General features: G+C 32.6%; 1 protein-coding gene across 3 annotated transcripts in view; it reads left to right on the top strand.

Moving 5' to 3' along the window:
- The window catches only part of LOC143222536 (uncharacterized), a 102,682-nt gene that overhangs the window by 13,250 nt on the left and 70,080 nt on the right, over window positions 1-19,352 (top strand). For all 3 annotated transcript variants that reach the window (XM_076449165.1, XM_076449155.1, XM_076449174.1), the window contains exons 2-4: window positions 2,569-4,582; window positions 13,422-13,589; window positions 16,958-17,161. In XM_076449165.1, the coding sequence (XP_076305280.1) occupies window positions 2,569-4,582; window positions 13,422-13,589; window positions 16,958-17,161 (2,386 nt within the window). The remainder of the gene's footprint in view (window positions 1-2,568; window positions 4,583-13,421; window positions 13,590-16,957; window positions 17,162-19,352) is intronic.

The raw sequence follows: 19,352 nt of genomic DNA on the forward strand, positions 1-19,352 counted from the left end.
TCACAATTTACAGTTTGATTCCAAACTTATTTACATAAATTCATAAAATTGTAGTTTAATAAAATTTTGAATGGAAGTCAACAAAAGCAATGACATGGCCATTGATCTGTGGTAAAAGGGTTAATATTTATTTTTAAATATTATTTTTTCATATGAAAGTTGATGCATCATTGATCTGTGGTAAAAGGGTTAATATTTATTGTTAAATATTATCCTTTCATATGAAAGTTGATGTAACCATTGTGCAAATTTTGAGAATCATGGGTGTTATGTTTAATGGCATGTAATAATTATTTAGAAATGACTTTTTTTTTTCTTGTTCCTAAAATACGATAAGACATTATTGAATACTTTACTCTTTAGGTACTTTGAGACTGGGCAGTCTTATTTTTAAATATTTATTATTTACAGTTCAGTGATGGTTTCTTTTAAAACACTTATCCTTTCAGTTTAATAAAAGGTGAAAATTAGCATCTTTCTTCTAAATGCCATGGTTTGTCCTAAACTAAAATGTTCCCTAGTTTCTAACTAAAATAAAATAATATTTATTTGAATTATTTAATCCTTACAGTTTGATAAGAAGTGGCTGATGAATATACATTGTATCACCATGGTAACAGGTTACTACTGCAATTCCATCTAACAGAGAAGTTTACAAAATGGAAACCTTGTGTTTTATTATCACTTTTAAGGAATTTTATTCCTCTTAGTTATGAAAGAAAAGGAAAATAATAACACAAATGATGAAATAGTATTAACATAAATTTATCCTTCATTTCCAGTCCAGTTTATCTTGCTAAGTAGAAGGTTCTCCCCAAAATATTCATAAATAGGGTGGAAAATATCTTAGCCTTGATTAGTTGTTGTTGTAATAAATAACCTAATTGGGAGTAAGTTCACAGGTTGCCTAAAATGGCAAGTATTTGACTGTTTCATGCATAGTAGCTAAGATTATATTATATTGTTTTCTTCTGAGTTTAGGTTTCTTTTTTTTTCTTTAATGACAACATTTAAGTAATAACCAGTGAAGAAATTAAACTAGTAAGTTGTCACTGAAATGTCCATGTTCTTATCCTATCAACAGTTTTATGATTTTAAATTTCTTTTGAATCAGTGTTGAACCTATTTTACATTGACTGTGTCATTATAATATGGTCATGTGACATTTAGTGGAGTTACATAGCTAAGCCTATTTAGTGGAATTATGTAGCTGAAGGATTGTTACTGAACAATTTTGCCAAGTCAACATGTTTCCAATTTTATGAATGATATTTTCTCTAGCTCTTTTTTTTTTTCTTCCCCCTAACAAAACTGATTTAAACAATGGTATGATTTCTTATAAATGAGAACAGGGTCTGGGATTGATGGTGTTAGAGCTTCAAGTACTCTTAATAAAAAAAACACTTATGTTTGGTAAAAACTGTTTACAAAACTGTGTGTTTCCAGGATGTTATGAACTGAGCAAACCCTGTCTGAAGTATTTATTTTTAAGGAAAAGCTTTCTGAATTATTGACTGTTTTACTGAAAGTGCTTCAGAAGTAACTGTTGATAATTTGAACAGTCGCTAAGGAACTTTACAGACCACTGGCTCTTAATGAGAACCAATTGTAATGAAAAATTATGAACTTCATTATCAAATCATATATGGGGTATTGTATATGCTGAATTGTAAAACTGTGATGAGTAAGTGTTAAAAAACTATAAGATACATTTTCAGTAAATATATGAAGAGCTTAAATGGAAAATGAAGTTTATGTCAATCTTGATAAAATTGTTTTACTAGTGACATTATATTAAGTGAGTTTACTGGCCAAATAAGAGTGTAATACTGAAAGTTGTATTCTACTTTTTTGTGTATATTTTGTGAGATGGGGGAGCAGAATGATATTTTTTTTTATTTTTTGAAGAGAAAAACTACACTACTGGTTATTCCATTTGCATGTTTCACATGGATAAGTGGACAAACTAGGATTAAGTACAGACTGTTTTGTTAGAGTGTGATTGATCTATAGAGTTAAGTTTCTAGTAGTGTCAGTGGAAGCCAGCAGTTTACAAGGGACTTAATTTCCTAGATAATAATGGGTGGGTTCAAATTCTCACTTTTCTTAAGGATGGGTCTGTAAGGATAATCTTGAAGTACCAGTGTTTGTTGTTGTCTGTATGCTAAATGTATCAGCATTGGATATTTTTTCTTACAGTGTGAATTTAGGGCTTATTTTGTGCATAACTTAATGGATATTTTTTGGTGAGATTTCCTTTAAAAAGCGTTTTATCACCCATATGTTTAATTATTACTTTTCAAGAGTTTTGAAATATATTTATGTGTGTGTATTGAAATTTAGTACTTAGTGTTCTTTTTCTTGGTCAAGTGACTTGGAGTAGGGGAGGAATCATTAAGAAATTACTGTTCTTCCTTGAAAGAATTTATTCAGAAAATTAGAAAGTGAAGCTGGTAACAGCTGAGTGCTTTATCACAATATTAGAAGTTTGTGTAGAAAATTTTGTGGGCTGTTAATTTCTTTGTTAGATTTTGTATATGTACACAATATATTTTTTTGTCATTACAGGAAGGAGAATTTGATGGATTCAGTATTGAAGAACAGCATGGATCTAAAGTTCAGCATAGGAGAAAAAGGAAAAAGGTAACATTACTCAGCATTGATCCACGTGATGAACATCATCACACACATCAACTAGAGAAAACCTGTGGATCATCATGTTCATTATCAAGGAGACGTTTGGGTATGAGACATTTAGTGAGAAAATCTTACGACAAAATGATAAAAGAAGGGTTGTGCAAATCACATGATATACTAGAAGCAAACATAGGACTTAAAAACAGGACTCAGTATCAGTTTGTGGATAGTAGTGACCAGTTTTATTCACAAACTGACTGTAGGAATGTTAAACCTACTGCTTTATCTAATAAAGGAGGTGAAAAATTATCTAAGCCTAAAACACTTCCTAAAAATAAAACTGAGAAAAAATATTCGGGAAACATATCTGCAAAAAGTTTATTAAACAGAGCAAAAAAAAGTCAGTTACCAGTCAGCTTGAGCAAGAAACATGATGTGTCACAGTCCTACAAAACAGTAATACAGTCTAGTAGTCTGAAAAGGGAAAAAGATAAAATTGTATCCAGAATGTTGTTTCATAAGAAAAACCTTAAACAAAACCATCATGTGAAAGTACAAAAAGACAATCATCATTCTGTTTTTTCTAATGAAAATAAATTTGGTGATAAAAAATCATTTGAAAACGTTTATCAAAAGAGTGACTTATCTGTTTCCCATGTTTTAGGACACCATTCTTCCTGTTTTAGAAAACAGTTTACAGTTCCCTCAATTAGCTGCAACTCTGCAAGAAAAATATTTCCAAGAAAAAGTTTTCTGGATGATTATGATTCACCATTCCACTATACAGAAAGCAAAAGAGAAAAACTAAGGAGTAAGGAACTGTCAAAGAAATATAATTCTAAAATGTTTATGTCGGATGCTGAAGTGAACGAAGGGGTTGATACTTCTAAGAAGATTGGCTTGCTTGACCAACCATTGGTGCTTGAGGGGAAAAGGCCATGGAAACCAAGTCTAAAGATTCAGATGAAACTCTCTGAAATGAACTGTAATTTGTTTAGATTAAAGAAGACTGGAGATTATAATTTGGAAAATAATGAAGGATCATTCATGCATACAAAACAAGACATGACCAGTAAGTATAGAGATATGACAAAAAAGAGGAGGGGAAGGGCTAAGATATTTGTTCATCAGATTGAAAGTAAAAAATCCTCGAAAGAAAACCATGCAAGACAAGTGAGACCTGCATTTGTTTTACCAGAGAATGAAGATAGCAATGTTGACATTGTAAAGGAAATTCAAGAAAATAAATTGAAAGCTAAGTGTGCAAAAACAATTGGAAAACTAAAAACCTCCAGTGATAAAATTCCTGATGAACATAGTCTTATCTCCTCTGTGCAGTCATTTAAAGAGGCATCAACAGGTTTGATTAATTTGATGTCTGGACAGAGGGTAAAAGCTTCACATAAGGTGACAAAAGGGATACTGAGAAAAGCATGTTCACAGTTCAACAAAAGGACATTAATGAAGTTGAGAAAATCATGTAGAATTAAAAAAGCTAGTCAGAAGATTGAAACAGAGAATATAGTCACAAAATATTCATCTGACATGACATCCTCAGCTTTAATTTCTTTGAAAGATCATGATATCTCAAAATCATCAGAATATGTGTCAAGATCTGTTGTATTGCCAAACTTGGTATATCCAGAAGTAGGATCTTTAAAACAATATTTTTCAGATTCATCAGTATCTTCACAATTTTTGTCTGGTAGGAAACCACAGGATTCTTCTTTCATCTCAGAATCTACTCACTCTGCACAAATGATGTCATATTCAGACTCTCTTGAACCTACAAAGCTAGCTGTAAATGACTCTGTACAATCAAGCACATTAATTCCGAATGGTATTTCTACTGTGCTGATAGCTTCTGGTACACATGGAATATCAAATGGTGGTCCATTAGAGCCCTTAAACAATGTTAAGGACACAACTGGAGTAAATCCTAATGGTAATTAGTTGTTTTATTTGAGTTAAAATTTTAGTGTTAAAATTCTCTGACAGTTAAAGCACATAAATCTGAGAGAACTGTTTATTTAATGTGGAAAGTCTTTAGAAATATTTACCTCTAGTATTTTCCTTTTGTTTTAATTAGTGTCACATGACTGATAGCTATCTTTATCACTTCAATCAATATGGAGTATATTAAAGATGGTAGAACAAATATAGAATTAGTATGGATGTTATCTGTAGTGTAGTTACAAAGGTTAATATTAAAAACTTACATAGGCAATTTAATTAGGAAGTTAATGAAATGTCTAATAAGAAATTTCTGCCATATAAATATTAACTGCATACAGTAACATCGTCAAGGTGATAGTTTTTAAGAGTTAGTTTTCCTCAATTGATCAGGGAACCAATGAGAGATAATGCTATTTTGGACTTCATGTTAACCACTGGTGACAATGTCAGCCACAAGGTTAAGGTGGGAAAGTATGCAAGAGGTAGTGATTATAATATAATTTATTTGTGAAGATCAGTGTTTATAATATTAGCCTTAATTCCAAATATCTAATTAGCTGTCTTTGTTAACACAGGTTTCTGAATTTACACTTCATAAAAGTAGTTATGGTTTTGATGATAGGTTTTGTTTAATTCAGCAACTCAGATTTTCAAAATAATATTCCTTTTTTTTCTATCACATAATGAATTTTTAACAAATCTGGAATTAAAAGATTACTTAGATGAAATTATTATTTCATTTACCACAGCAAACAAAAAATTAACAAACAAACAAATTGAAGAAAAGGGAGGAAGATTGATGTCAAATGAATCTCTATCTCTAGTCATTCTTTTTATTTCTGTAAATCTGCATCTTTAGTCTCAAAACTACATGTTGATGTCTTTCTTTTATGTATACTGTCTGGAGCATCTTGTTTCAATGATCAATAGTAATCAGCTATCGTGTTCCATCTCTGATATCTCCTCTTCGTTTTCGTGTCCAAATCCCTTAGCATACCTTATGTTGCCACACAACTCTTTGAATTTATTGACCATGTAGGTGACTATATTTTTATAATTTTGGTCCTTGTTTTCCAAAATTGTTTTTAGCAATATCTTTAAAGACAATCTCCATTTCTTTTTCAACTTTCCTAATTGCCCGTTTGAGTTGTTCATCCAAAGTTAAGTTTCTAATCTGAAGCATAACAAAAATTTGATAAAAATATAAAAGAATATCTCTGGGTCATTCACACAGCTTGTTGTTGACATAGCAATGAATAATGAATATTAATAAAAAATTAGTAATGTCGGAGTGGATGCACAAACAAATAATATCCAGAAGTGATAAGTCATGTGGCTTGTTAACTATTTATATACTAGTGGTGTGTTTCTTGTGGGTTCTAGAAGGATCAGTAAAACTTGTGTCACAATTGGTTTAGAGAAATCTTTAGTCAGTAGTTGTCAACATTTGAAGCAAAGCAAAATACGATCCAGTTTCATGAAAATGATTAAATTATGTATAAAGTACTTCTGATGCTTTGTATGTGATAGAGAAAAATGAGTGTTTTCAGATTCAGCAATTACTGTGGTACATTTAAACTTTCAAGACAATAAAACCATTGCTGGCCTGTGTAATATAGTGTATAGACAACAAGGGACCAATTGTCTTGTGATCTGCTTTTACACATCTACTCAATAATGGTAAATATAATGGTCTATACAAGACATCAGAAAGGAGGACATTTTGGAAGCTGCTGCTTTTGAATTATGTTGTTCAGTTGGTATGTTTAATGTGATGTTTTGGGTCTTTCCCCAGTGATTTTTGAGCTCATTCTTACTTGATGGCTGTTAGGTTTGGTCATGAATATTTATTTTCTCTCCATACTTTGACACTGTTTGTCATGTAGGAAGGTTTGCTGCTGAGTATGAGATGGAGCAGATATACTTTAACTGTCATTGTTGTCAAATTTATCACTTTTTCTTGACAAAACATTACCAATGGATTTCCCAGTATTATGATTGTCAGTAACTTTGAACAATATTGAATTATCTGTGTATGATTTTGTAACAGTAATTAAAAACAGAAATTCTTCCAATTGACAAGTCAATTATGGTTTGAATTCCAGGATTATTGTTTCTGATGTACAGATCAGTTTGATTTCTCCTTTCCCACCTCTGATATTTAGTGTTGCACAAAAAATAGGGGTGGTGACTCTTGATTGAGACTGTCAGTGGCCTTATTTGTAGTGAGAGACATACATATTGATCTTTAGATTCATTTCTTCCTTAACATTCTGTTTGTTGGATTTTCAGCCCCCTGTGGGTCAGTAGTAAGTTTAAAGACTTGCAGCCCTAGGGTCTGATTTCCTAGGATGAGTTCAGCATAAGCTTAGCAGCTGCTTTGCTGTAATAAAATAAATAAGTTTATCTCACAAGATGTTGCTCCAATAATTGATAATCAGTACTTTTTTTTTATCCTCCAGTTCTTTGAGGGTGTGATATTTTGGGCATTTGAGTCTGCAACTTAACTAATGGCCAAAGGCGTGGGAATGATTGTTTTCTCTAAACATGGAAATTGTGGTTTATGCTGGAAGTTTTACTTTTTAGTTACATGAAGGGGTAGTTAGGCCTCATCTGACATGTTAGCATTTTATGATTTTACCTTCCATTAGAAGGTGGGGGCTTTTACTCAATTTCAAATAATTTCTGCTCCTCGAATTTTGGGGTTCTGTGGTTGAGTTTGTAGTTCACCTATATTGGTCTGTGTTCACTGACTAGACAGACTTACAATTTCCTTTCATTTTTCTTTGTTAGAAGGCTTTCAGTATCACAAGTTTCATTGAAGATGAGTTGAATGCATTGTTTGCTAGCTTGTTGGTTTTTGGCTTCTTTGTTTTTCCTGATTGTTGTTGGAATCATGAATTTCATGGACTCCTATTGTGGGGATCATAATTCCTCACCTTTTTATAAGAATTGATCCAGACATCAATTTCTGAGTACCAGTGTACTTGGATGTAGATTCTGTTTATATTCAAGATTTCCACTGCTTCATCATATTACCAACAGCATTGGTGATTATTGTATACCTTCATGTGCTGTTGGGATTAGTTCCAATATTTACTGCATGTGTGGTAGTTTTATCCATTGGTCTAGCAGCTTTGCAAGTCCTTAGGTCACAGTTCATCATTCAGTTCACATTTTCACCACTAATAACCAATCACCCTGTAGGGTTACCATTTCCTGCAGTTCATCCTTAATTAGAACTTTGTTCTATGGTTATCTAAGTCTGGAGGTAGCAAGAGTGTTGGGCTAGTTCTTCAGAATTTTTGTTCCTGTTAGTTGTTGGGTCAATAAAGACAGAATATTTGTGTCTACTCATCAGTCTTCCTTGTCAATATCAAATGCTTAGATTCTCTAAGGTTTACAAATTGATGATTTCTCAGTGTATGTTGATTTTTTTTACCAGGCTTATAGATGCCCAACATAGTTGTAGTTGCACTTTGCTTTAGCAGTAATCTCACCACTATTAAGAGTTTGGGGTGCATGAGTCAGGTACTGCACAGTGAGTTTTTCTTCAATCTTAACATGGTGGGTTTGGCTGTATTGTGTGAGTTTTCTCTTCCCCTTATTTCTATTGTAATGTGCCCACACCCATTCCATGGATAACTGATAACTGCTGGCAACATATTGTCAATTGTTAGATCATCACATTCTATTCCTACTTTCAGATACAACTCAAGAAGGATTGTTTTTTTCAGGACTATGCCATCTATTCTTCTTCCACTTTAAAAAGTCATCAGTCTGTGTTTTGTTTTTCATTTTGTCTCAGTTGGGCTCAGCTGTCTCCCATCTTACTCGATGCGTGAGAATAGGAGGCTACACTCTTAGTTGCCTCTCCTCCTCCCACTATACAGATGCTTCTCTCTCTTCTGGGATTGAAAGGACTTGAATCCTTTATATCTTTTCTTGGTCTTTAAGAAACCAGGGATTATAGACATCTGTTTTGTGGTTTCCCCAGTTTCCTTTGTTGGGATCTTTCTTTGCTCTCAAGGGGTTTAATTTGGATGCTACTACAAATTAGGTTTCTCTACTGTTGCCTCATCCAAAGTTCCATTTTCTTTATGAATGCCTTGTTTTAGAGATGGAGTACATGTACCAACCTTCAGGAATTCCAGAGTATGCATAGACAACAAGGATTCTCTACATAATGTTTTTGCTATTCTTGTTCTTCAGTAGGAAAGATTTCATAGTCTAGGCTTATTAAGGGGAAAACAAATTGTTAGGTGTCATCCTGACTATTCTACAAGGATGTTTTATGTTTATCATCAAGGAGACACTTGGACTAGGGCTCCTTGTTCTCAAATTTTGGACCTTATTTTTCAAGACTGTTCTTATCACACTTCTAGCTTGTCATGCTCCATTGTCTCAATCCAAACAGATTCTTCAAACAAAGTAGATTTTACATTACAAGGATCAGGTGGATTTCTTTTCATTTTGTAACTCTAATTGGTGAGTTGGATTCTTATTGGATCACCCAGTTACTGGCTATTTAATCTTCAGTACTTCATCCTTGGGCCTTGACAGTAGATTCTTTCTATATACACAGAATAGGGTTAACATTCTTAACCTTCTCTCCACTTTATATCTTACCAAGGTTATGAAATATAATTTGTTTCAACCCACTCTAATATCCTGTTAATCCTATTGTAATGAGTTTCAGGCCAAAGAACATGTTGTTGAGTTGCATTCTAAACTTTATTCAACTACTATTTTATGAATTTATGTCATTAAGTTTGGTATCAAACTGTAGATTATAATTCAAATTTTCATATTATACATTACTTATTTTTTTTAATTTAAAAGTAAATGTTTTGAAAACACCCAACATTGATTTTGATGTGCCACTTAGTATTTTGAATGCAGCATTGGTTCAGATTGGATGTTTATAATATCAGATTACAAAGTCTGTAGTTTTATACAAAATTAGGAACTCAAAATACTGATACTTAAAAGCTAGAATATAAAATAAATTATCCTATATTTTCTATATGATAAGATATTACAAATATGAATGAAACACAGTGGCCTTTGCTTACCTCCTTCGATTTTTGAAACGGTCCCTTATATACAATTAATTCTATATGTGAATAACCAACTGAAACCCTAATGTTCCACTAGTAGCTTTTACAACCAGTTTAAAATATAATGGTGTTTTTTTTTTTTCTTCTAAAGACAAGCCTTGATATTATTGAGTCTGTAGGATGCAAGATATTTGTTTTTTTTTAATTCACATACAGCTCTGTCACTAAAATTGGTAAATTATAATGGATTTCTGTGGTATCAGTAGAGTAATTTTGGTTATTCAGGTACGTGTGTAAACCTAAAACAAGTATTTCTTTTCTTGTTCTCCATGTATGAAATATCTTAAGGCTTGGCAACCAGACACAAAGGTTGTAACTAGAAGAGACAATTGTTTGCTTTACCTTTTTATTTACTGTTCTATGTTTTTACAAAAATATGTTTAAAATCTTATTTGTAAATAATAAATATGTTTTTACATATCATGTATTATAACTGAAATGTGATTGTATATTACAAAATACTAGTTTGTTAAAACACAGCCAAGACAGGTCACTTTGTAACTTTTGTCTCAGCCAGCAATGGCTGAAAGCTCAATATATTAAAAATAAAAATATAAAAAATGTATAAAATTATAACATTTAACTTATTTAGATGAAACATTTGTGTTTTGGAGTTATAATTTGTTGTCATTCTAGAAAAAGCATAAATTATATTTACTTCCTAATTTTTTTATGGTGATTACAAGATCAGTCAAATCTATCAAACATACAAAGATACTCTGACTTGATTGTGGAAATAACAAGATAGAAAGTTTTTTTTTTCTCAAAGAATATTTGTTAATTATCTGGAAGTTAAAAAAATTTCAGATGGAAAGTTTGAAAATTCTCATATGCATAAAAGTATTTTGAAAATAAAGTTTAAAACCAAAAATTATTCTTCATGTTGCCTAGTCAATATTTTGAAAGAAAAAGTAACAAAATATGTTAATACTTAATTTAAAAACTGATATTTTGTGTATGCAATCCTTTTGATGTTTACTAATAGTCTGCAAAGTTTTGTAAAGATGTGTATTGTATAATTACTCTTAAGTGGTCATGAGCTGCATGGTTCCACTCTGCAAGTGAGAAAAAAGGGTTAAAATGCACCAGATTGGTAGCTATACTGGATTTCTGCTTTTGCAGTCTCTTCCATTATGTCCAACTCTTTTTACTTTTTTTTTTGGCTCTTCCTGTGGAAAATAGCATTGTGCATCCAGCTACCCAGAAGCTCTAGCTTCTGGCATTAAGGTTTAATTTCTAAGGTTGACATGTATCTGGCTCAGTTCCTGCTTAAATTTTTTGAAAAGTAATGACATGTTTATTGGTAGTGTTGTATTGTGAGACGCTTGTACCTTTTTCAATCTGGTGTCAACCATAACTACATTTTTGTTTTGGCTCTTTGATAGAGGTTTTTTACATTTTCCAAAGTTTCTATTGTTTATGGCTGCGTTATCAATAACCATTTGATTATCACAACTGCATACTTATAAGTCCCTGTATTCTTCACATTCCTTACACCATTCTGGGTATTTGTTCCAAGATGACCATTTTGGGTAGTTGGTCCAAGATGACCATTCCAGTTCCATTACAGATAAATTCAGGTTATGTTTTCTTCTTTCTCTACACCTCTTTATATTCCATTTACCTGCAGGTTTATTTTTCATGGCTACTGACCTACAAACATTACTGGTCAGAGTGATTTTTGCTATATGACCACAGACCACTTTCTCATTCTCTCTCCTTCCTCAGACCAATTCTTCTTACTCAACACCATCAAACAGGAAAGGTGTTCATTTCTTTTCTCCATTTCATCTGCTCACTCTTTTTCTTTATGTCCAGTCAGATTTTGATCTTGGTCATGTTCTGTGATGGTCTTGAAGATTTTGTTATTTGCACTTTTACCTTTATTTTCGGTTCTTTTTGAAGGCAAGGTATCCTCATTAAGTTGTATTTAACCTGATTTTTCTTTTCTGTGCCCTCAGCAATTCGATCAAATTCCACAATGGAGATCGCTTAGAGGACTGGTGTGTGGACCTCCCCTAATACCTTTATCTCACGTTATTTGTCTGATCTATCTTTTCATCTGAGGGTTCTTGCTTGTTTACTATAGCTAGTTCAACTATTTCTGGTTGATTATCAAGGTGTGCATGTATTTTTATTTCCATCTTTTAGAGTTCCTTATCTTGTTTTCACAAGATCACACTCTGTGGTGTGTATTACTCAAAGAGGTGTGCTTTTATCAAATCAGTTTCACACCAGCAACACAATTTCACAATAATTTCTACCAGTTGCAACAGGCTGTGTAGAAATTAGGTGTTCCATAAGAACATTTATAGGATAATGTTGGTAAATAAATAGCCCAAGAGTTAGCAATGAGGGGTGATACTCTCTACTTTCCCCTCTGGTGTTTCATATCTAAATTAGGGACAGATGGCACAGATAGCCCTTGTGTAGCTTTGCACAAAATGCAAACCAAACTGTTACTTATGAACTGTCATGAGTAAAGCATGAAGGGACCCTGGCCTATCTGTGCTGATCATCACATTGAATAAAATGGGGTCAGTTTGCTTTTAGGTATTAATTGAACTTACTTTGCTTATTGCACTGTTTCCAAAAACTGTTCATCTGGACTTTCCAATGTGCATTATCCCACAGATTCTGCTAACGGAGCTAGGAAGTCCTTACCACACCCAGATTCTAGGCAGTGGGGTAGTGAACAGAGGCTTTTACTCCAGAGTGATAAAGTGAATCTTCCTATTTTGGAGGAGAGGGTAAATTTGGGAGCTGTCTCACTTGGGTCTTTTTTTTTCCTCCACATGGTGGTAGGAGCAGTGCCAGCCTTTTCTGAAGCCTACTCATAACATCTCTTCAGATTTGATGTGTAGCTATTTGGCTCTTCATTTTTTTCAGTATTATTTCAGTTCATTGTTCATGAAAGGGGTATCCACTATTTCCTCATAATCCTGAATAAGAAGTCATCCCATCCTGGACCCTTAGTTGAGCACAGTTGTTCCATGTCCTCCCCATACTTCTGTTAATAAGTGAAAGGCTTCTTGCCCACTTGGTTAAGGAATGTGGATTAATGTTAATGTTCAGAATTCCAGACTGGATGAATTCTGTTCCTTTGGTTAAGTAAGGTATACACAGACTTGTCATTTCGAGCCTGGGAGTTGCCTTTTGGGCTTCTTCAGATGAAGAAGAAGGATTGTCTGCTGAGGTGTTGTTTACCTCTTTGTTGTGATTTTGGTGGTTCAGAATTTATCACTCTGTTGCCACAGGTTGGAATTGAATCAAAAATATATCTGTGTATAATATTGCAGTCCAACTGCCCTAGCTTACCAACATGGGTTATAGTGATGGTTACTCATATACAGTTCCTCCTTTGATACAGGAACTAAGATCTGGATGTAGTGTGGTTCCCACACTCAGGCACTGCTTTTATTTTGGTAGAGTAATTCTTGCAATTCAGTGTGCATGTACATTTTGACTTCTGTGTTTGTGTGTGTATATGTATGTTTGCATACAAAAATACAATACCCTATAACTAAGAACTTCAGGAGAAAATTACAAACAAAATCAAAAACAAAATCCTACTTTGACCCTGAAGAAGAAAGGTCTACTCTTCAGAAGTGCTCAAAATATATCATATTTTTTATGTTCAATTGATTTCTTGAACCTGTGTGTTTTCCTTATATCATGTGTATTGATTTAAAATTTCCTTCTTTTCAGAGGGGGTTCGAAGTGGTCAGGCAGGAACTATTACTTGTGTTATATGTGGACTTGTAAAATCTTACTCTCGAGTTCAAAGAAGATTTCACCAATTTAGCTGTGAATCATGTAGCAAGTTTTTTATAAGTTTCATCAAGAAGCCAAAGCAGTATTATTGTTCAAAACAAGGTAGCATTTTTAATTATGTTATTGTGTGTTGCAACATTTTTTTGTAAGTTTAGTACAACCTCAGTGTTACTTTTCTAAGTGAAATGAAATGTCACAATGTATATGTGCCATTTTATATTTAGAATTATATCAAACTTTAAGTAGCAGTAGTCTTTTGAAATAAGACCATATTATCAAAAACTGAGTTACTGGTCTCTCGCGTGTGTTTTCTTGTTTACAGTACTTTTTAGACGTGTGGTTTAATGATTATTTAAGGTAGTTTGTGAATAGGTCATTAAATAGTTAACAACACAAAAATATTTGTAGTTGCTTGTGTTATTTTCTTTAACAGTACTGAAACAACTGATCTTTAGTGACTTTGTAATGCTGATAATAGATTAGGATCTCTCAAATTAGGTTTTGTAAACTAACTGATATAAAGCAAAGATAAAATAAATAAAATCTTTTAGTTTTATGTTCAGTTTGTTTTACTTAAGTATGCATGAAATTAAATCAAAGGTATAAGTTTTTGTTTTAATTATAATACTTACTCAGTTAAACTGAGTTTTATTTACATCTTTTCCCTTTTTGTGGTCTTTAATGAGCACCATCTTCCTGTGGCACATTTCTTCATTGATTTGTATTTTAATTTTCAGTATAACACTTACATAGGGTTCTTCAGGTTAATAAAGCAGCATTTATATGTAATAAATATTGTTGAAGTTATTGTGTTAATTGTTAATGTTTTTAAATATCTCAATGAATTTTAAAATATTTCTGGGAGTTTATTTTTATGTAAATTAAAGAGAATTAATATTCTGTTGGGTATTGTAATAAATTTTTACAGCTATGTAATATATGGTGATTAATATTTCACTAACTTTAGTCTTTTAATAAGATTTCTCGTGGAAAATATTTGAGTTAAAGGATGTAATTCACATGTGGTGTAAATTCTGATACACTACTTCCACTTATTATTCTCGTTCAGTGCTGCTCTGTGTATTCAAAAATCATTTTTACATATGCAACAAGCCATTTATCATCTCCGTCATTGGAATTGACTGATTCAGATTTGCCTCTCATACAAATCATTCTGTGCCAACCCTACACATGATTCTCTGTTTAATTCTACTGTACTAACCTGGCATGACAAGGTGTTAGGGTGCTTGACTTATAATCTGATGGTTGTGGGTTCGATTCCCCATCACACCAAACGTGCTTTCCCTTTCAGCTGTGGGAACATTATTATGGTACGTTCAATGCCACTATTTGTTTGTAAAAGAGTAGCTCGAAAGTTAGCGGTAGAAGGTGGTGACTAGTTGCTTTCCTTAAGGACTGATAGTGCAGGTAGCCTTCGTGTATTTTTAAGTTAAACAGAAAAACAAACAAACAATCTTCTAAGCTATCACTTTTCATTTAGCATGACACTTTTTTTTCTTTCAGTGTTTTTTTGTATGAATCATTTTCATGAATGTAAACATTTATTTCTGAAGTAGGATTTCTTTGTTATTTTTTCTTTACATTGAAGGAAATCTTTTAATTCAACATAATTTTCCAGGCTTTATTTGTTTATTCTCACACTTAAACATTCTACATCAAAATTTTTGTTTCACTTGTGTATTTCTACAATGAATTTTGTGTTTTCTTTGATGTTACACTTCTAGCACTATTTATGCAGTTTGTAAGTAGGGGAGATCTGTCGTTGGATTTTTCTCCTTTTATCTGCCCTGAGATTGATTGTTATACGAGTTAACTTCTTCCTCTTGATCAAGCTGAATGCAGATTATTATGTTTTTTTCCCTTTCTACTACTTCTTTGTGCTTATTATTCCAAGGATGTTACTGTGTGTGGGTCAGTTCATAGGTTTGGGGGTTTTGATTCTCTTCAGCCTCATGAACTTTAGGTGAAGACAGTTTGCTCCTATTTCATAGGTCCGCCATATAGCTAGGTTTTGGATTGTAGATGTCTTGCCCACTGGTATAACCTTCTTTACTCAGTGTGGATGTCATTTCCTGGTGACCTGGGTTTTGGATTATAAGTGACTTGTTAATGGCATGCTCCCCTGCACTACACTTGTATAAATTTCAGTACCTGGTGGCTGGGTTTAGGATTGTAGTTAACTTTCAGATGGTATGATCCTCATCCAACCCCTCATGTAGATGTCATTTCCAAGCTGATTGAGTTTTGGATGTATTTGACTTCTGTGCAGCCCATCATGCCCTAGCCACTCTACACTAAGGAGACATCCTTTCAATTTAACCCATTTTTATAATTTCTGAGGTAGAATTTCATAAATATTATATGGTTTGGATTAATATTTACTGTATTTCTCTCCACTTTTAAATGTTCTTCCATTTTCTGGCCATATGTGTGACATTTATTTACAGTTGACAAAGATTGTACTTGGTTCAGAAGTGATGCTGCCCTACACATCAGATCTTGTAATCGGACTGTCCCCTTGTAGGGAGTATCCTTCAGGCACTTTCAAAGGATACTTCTTTCTTCCCCACACATTGGTTGCTCTACATTTTCATTGTGGGATTCTAGCTACTTATGTGAGTGGAATTATGGTACCATATTGGAAGTTATTTTCATGTACTTGAAATGTATTTCTCATGGGTAATTATTTCTCCTCATACTTCTCACCCTTACTCTTCTCTGAAAACTAGTATATCCATCTTCTGCCAAAACTTAAAGTGATAGTTTGGTAGAATTGAATAAACGGAATGCCATGTAACGAGCGTATGTCACACACTCATTGTTAGAGAGTTGATGCACGAGAGATGCATTGGAATAAATTGGTTCCAGTGAAGGGGAGATAAAAGGCTTGTCATATTTGAAATTTTGTTGCATATAGAGGCAGTACTGAATAAAATAACTTTGTAAAAAAAAAAAAAAAAGTAATTGCTTATCAGAAATACATTTTCAGTATAGGAAAATAATAATGTTGAAAGCTGCTGTTGAAATTGAGAGTGATCTTGGTGAATTGATAATTAAAGAAAGTTTTAATTCTCCTCAGTGTATCTTCTTCAGGACTTGTAAAGATGCAGAGAAGTAAATTGATGTATTGTCTAATAACCAGTTCACCAGCCTGGTTGTCCATTTGAACAACTTTTAAATATTCTAGTACTGGGAAATAGTTATGAATGTAAAATAGGACCAAATGAAACAGTATGAAATATTTAATTAGAATTACTGATTATACAAAGATTTCTCTCCTTCAAATGACATTGAAAATTTTTCAATAATAATTTGAAAATACCACTAAAGAAATCTGTATGTTTTCTCCCTGGGAAAATGCAAGTTGTGATTTTAAAGTACAGAATTAAAGAATTTTCCAAATGTATGAAAGTTAAGTTTCTACACATTTTTATTACACTCTTATTTAGGGTGCTGTCCAATTCTTCCCTGCTCTCAGTTACCTGTTGGAGTCAAAGTAAGTGTTCAGTGTAGACTTCGTGCTCTAGAGTCAAGGTGTAGAGCGTGTTGGTTGAGGGCTTGCTGTGAAAAGTTCTTTGTCTCAAAAAGGATTAAAGAAGATATCCTGAAATATGCACCAAAAGTTGAAAGCACTAACAAATTGATGTTAACAGGTACAGGTTATTTTTTCTTCTGTTGAATCATTAATGCAATACAATCTTTATTTGTAACTATTGAAATTTCCATTACAGATGAAGGAATTATAATTTTGAGCAATAAATTTTTATTTATCAAAAACCAATTTCATTTGTATGTATACTTAGAAGAAAAAAATTAGTTTTTAATTTATTTTTTGAATGTATTTCACTTTATCTTATTTCTTGTTCAGAGAAATCTTGCCAGCTGGAACCATTGAGGGTTTTAGCATTTCATTTTGCTTTTTTCCAGAGGTTCTGTATGAAATATTTATTATTTAATCATTTTCTATTACATGTACATGTACTTTCCATGTGGCTTAGTACTGATATAAGTCAACTGTGTCTTTACAATTCATTCATTGACTTTCAAATCTGGATAATATTTTGTCTCATCTGAGATTTTTAGTTACCTGTAAACCCTTGAGCTCATGAGATTCTTCTATTATGTTTTCTGTTCATCTACTTTTAACTCTTCCAGTCTCCATTTCATTTTGGATATTGAAGTTTCAAACTTTTTCAAAAGTAATGAGATATTAGTATTATATTTCATGTTTTAGTCTTTTTGTGATGTAAAAGACAATAGGAGGATGGAGACTTTAGATAGTTCACATCTTTTTTATTTTAATGTAGATATTACTTTTTTCTATGAGAACCTTACCAAAATTCTTTTATCAAAGCTTTTGAATATCACATGGAGATTTCTAGGATGCTTATTTGCACATCATAATTCACTCATCTTCTCTTTGATATCTTTATTCTTCATATTGTAGAATGGTTTATGATGTTATAGCTCTCAATTTTGGTTTGACTTTGGAAGTCTGTGTCTTCATGTGTGTAGTTGAATCATTAGATGATCCATGTACAGTATTGTCATCAATACATGAATGATTTAAAGGATTTTCACTCAGTGGCTACATACTGATTTAACCTCCAAAGTAGCTTCTTCTCAGGGATGAATTGTTCACAAATCCAAGTCTCAGCTTATGCCTACTCAGTATCATTGAAATTATATATTAACACTTTCAGTAACTCTTTGCTTGTCTCTTTTACTTTGCATTTACTGGAGTTTTTGGTACACATACTTTCCTGTCTTCCAAATAACCTCCCTGATTTAGGAATAAATCACTTTACACACTGCATGGTGGAAGTTGTCTACTACTTTTAGTTCCGTTAAAAGTATGGCTCATTTGTGAGATTCCTGTTCTAGGTTTTCCCTTTTTTCCATCTTCTATGTGAAAATTTTCTCCAGGACAAGGCAATGTGGTGAGAGACTGCCATCTTTTGGGGCCATAACCTTCTCAGATATCCCATTCATATATCATTCTGTTGGAGATTCAGGTTGTACTACACAAATATCAAGAGTTTCTGCCTTCTAATGTTTAGTACTCAGAGACATCTCAACTGTGGTGGTGTCAGCTTTCATGTAAAGACCAAATTCTTTACTGCAGATGCATGTGATTTGTTGACTGTAAATTTCTATGATAAACAAAGCACACCTTCTATTTGTTTTAAAATAATATATTAAATCTATAGGGACTGGTTTTGCTAAAAGTAGAAGTCAGAGGGTATGCTTTAATGTTTGTACATAAATTAAACATTTTATTGAGCTACTATTTTATGAATGTACGTTGATAAGTTCAATATCAAATGGTAGATTATAATTTTAGTATTATGCACTAGTTATTTTACTTAATGGGAGAGTAAATATTAAAACAATAGGACATGATCTGGGTTTGGTTAGATTACATTTTATGACGTCAGCAATACAGTGTTAAGAATTGAAAACTCAAATTTCTGATATTGGTGAGTTAGAATATAAAATAAGAACCTCCTTCCTTTTCTGTTTACTGACATACCATAATATTTAGAGAATCTGCCATCCTGACTTTACTCAACTTGGGATAAATAAATGTTATTTGATTTTACAATTTGAAGTAATTCTGGAAAGAAACAATGGGTAACTTAGATTTTTTTCATGGTGGTTATGAGGTTGGTCATTCAAACCGACCCTCTATAGAGTTAGGATAGAGAAATAACAGATGAAATAAAGTGTTACTGAAAACAGAAAACATTTAAACTTTAAGAAGTTTTATAGATTATTCAAATGAAATTGATAATTTTCTGATGAAGAAAAGTATTTTTAATTGTAATATGAAAATGACCTTAC

This window comes from Tachypleus tridentatus, chromosome 1 (genome assembly GCF_004210375.1).
Source record: "Tachypleus tridentatus isolate NWPU-2018 chromosome 1, ASM421037v1, whole genome shotgun sequence".
NCBI lineage: Eukaryota > Metazoa > Arthropoda > Merostomata > Xiphosura > Limulidae > Tachypleus > Tachypleus tridentatus.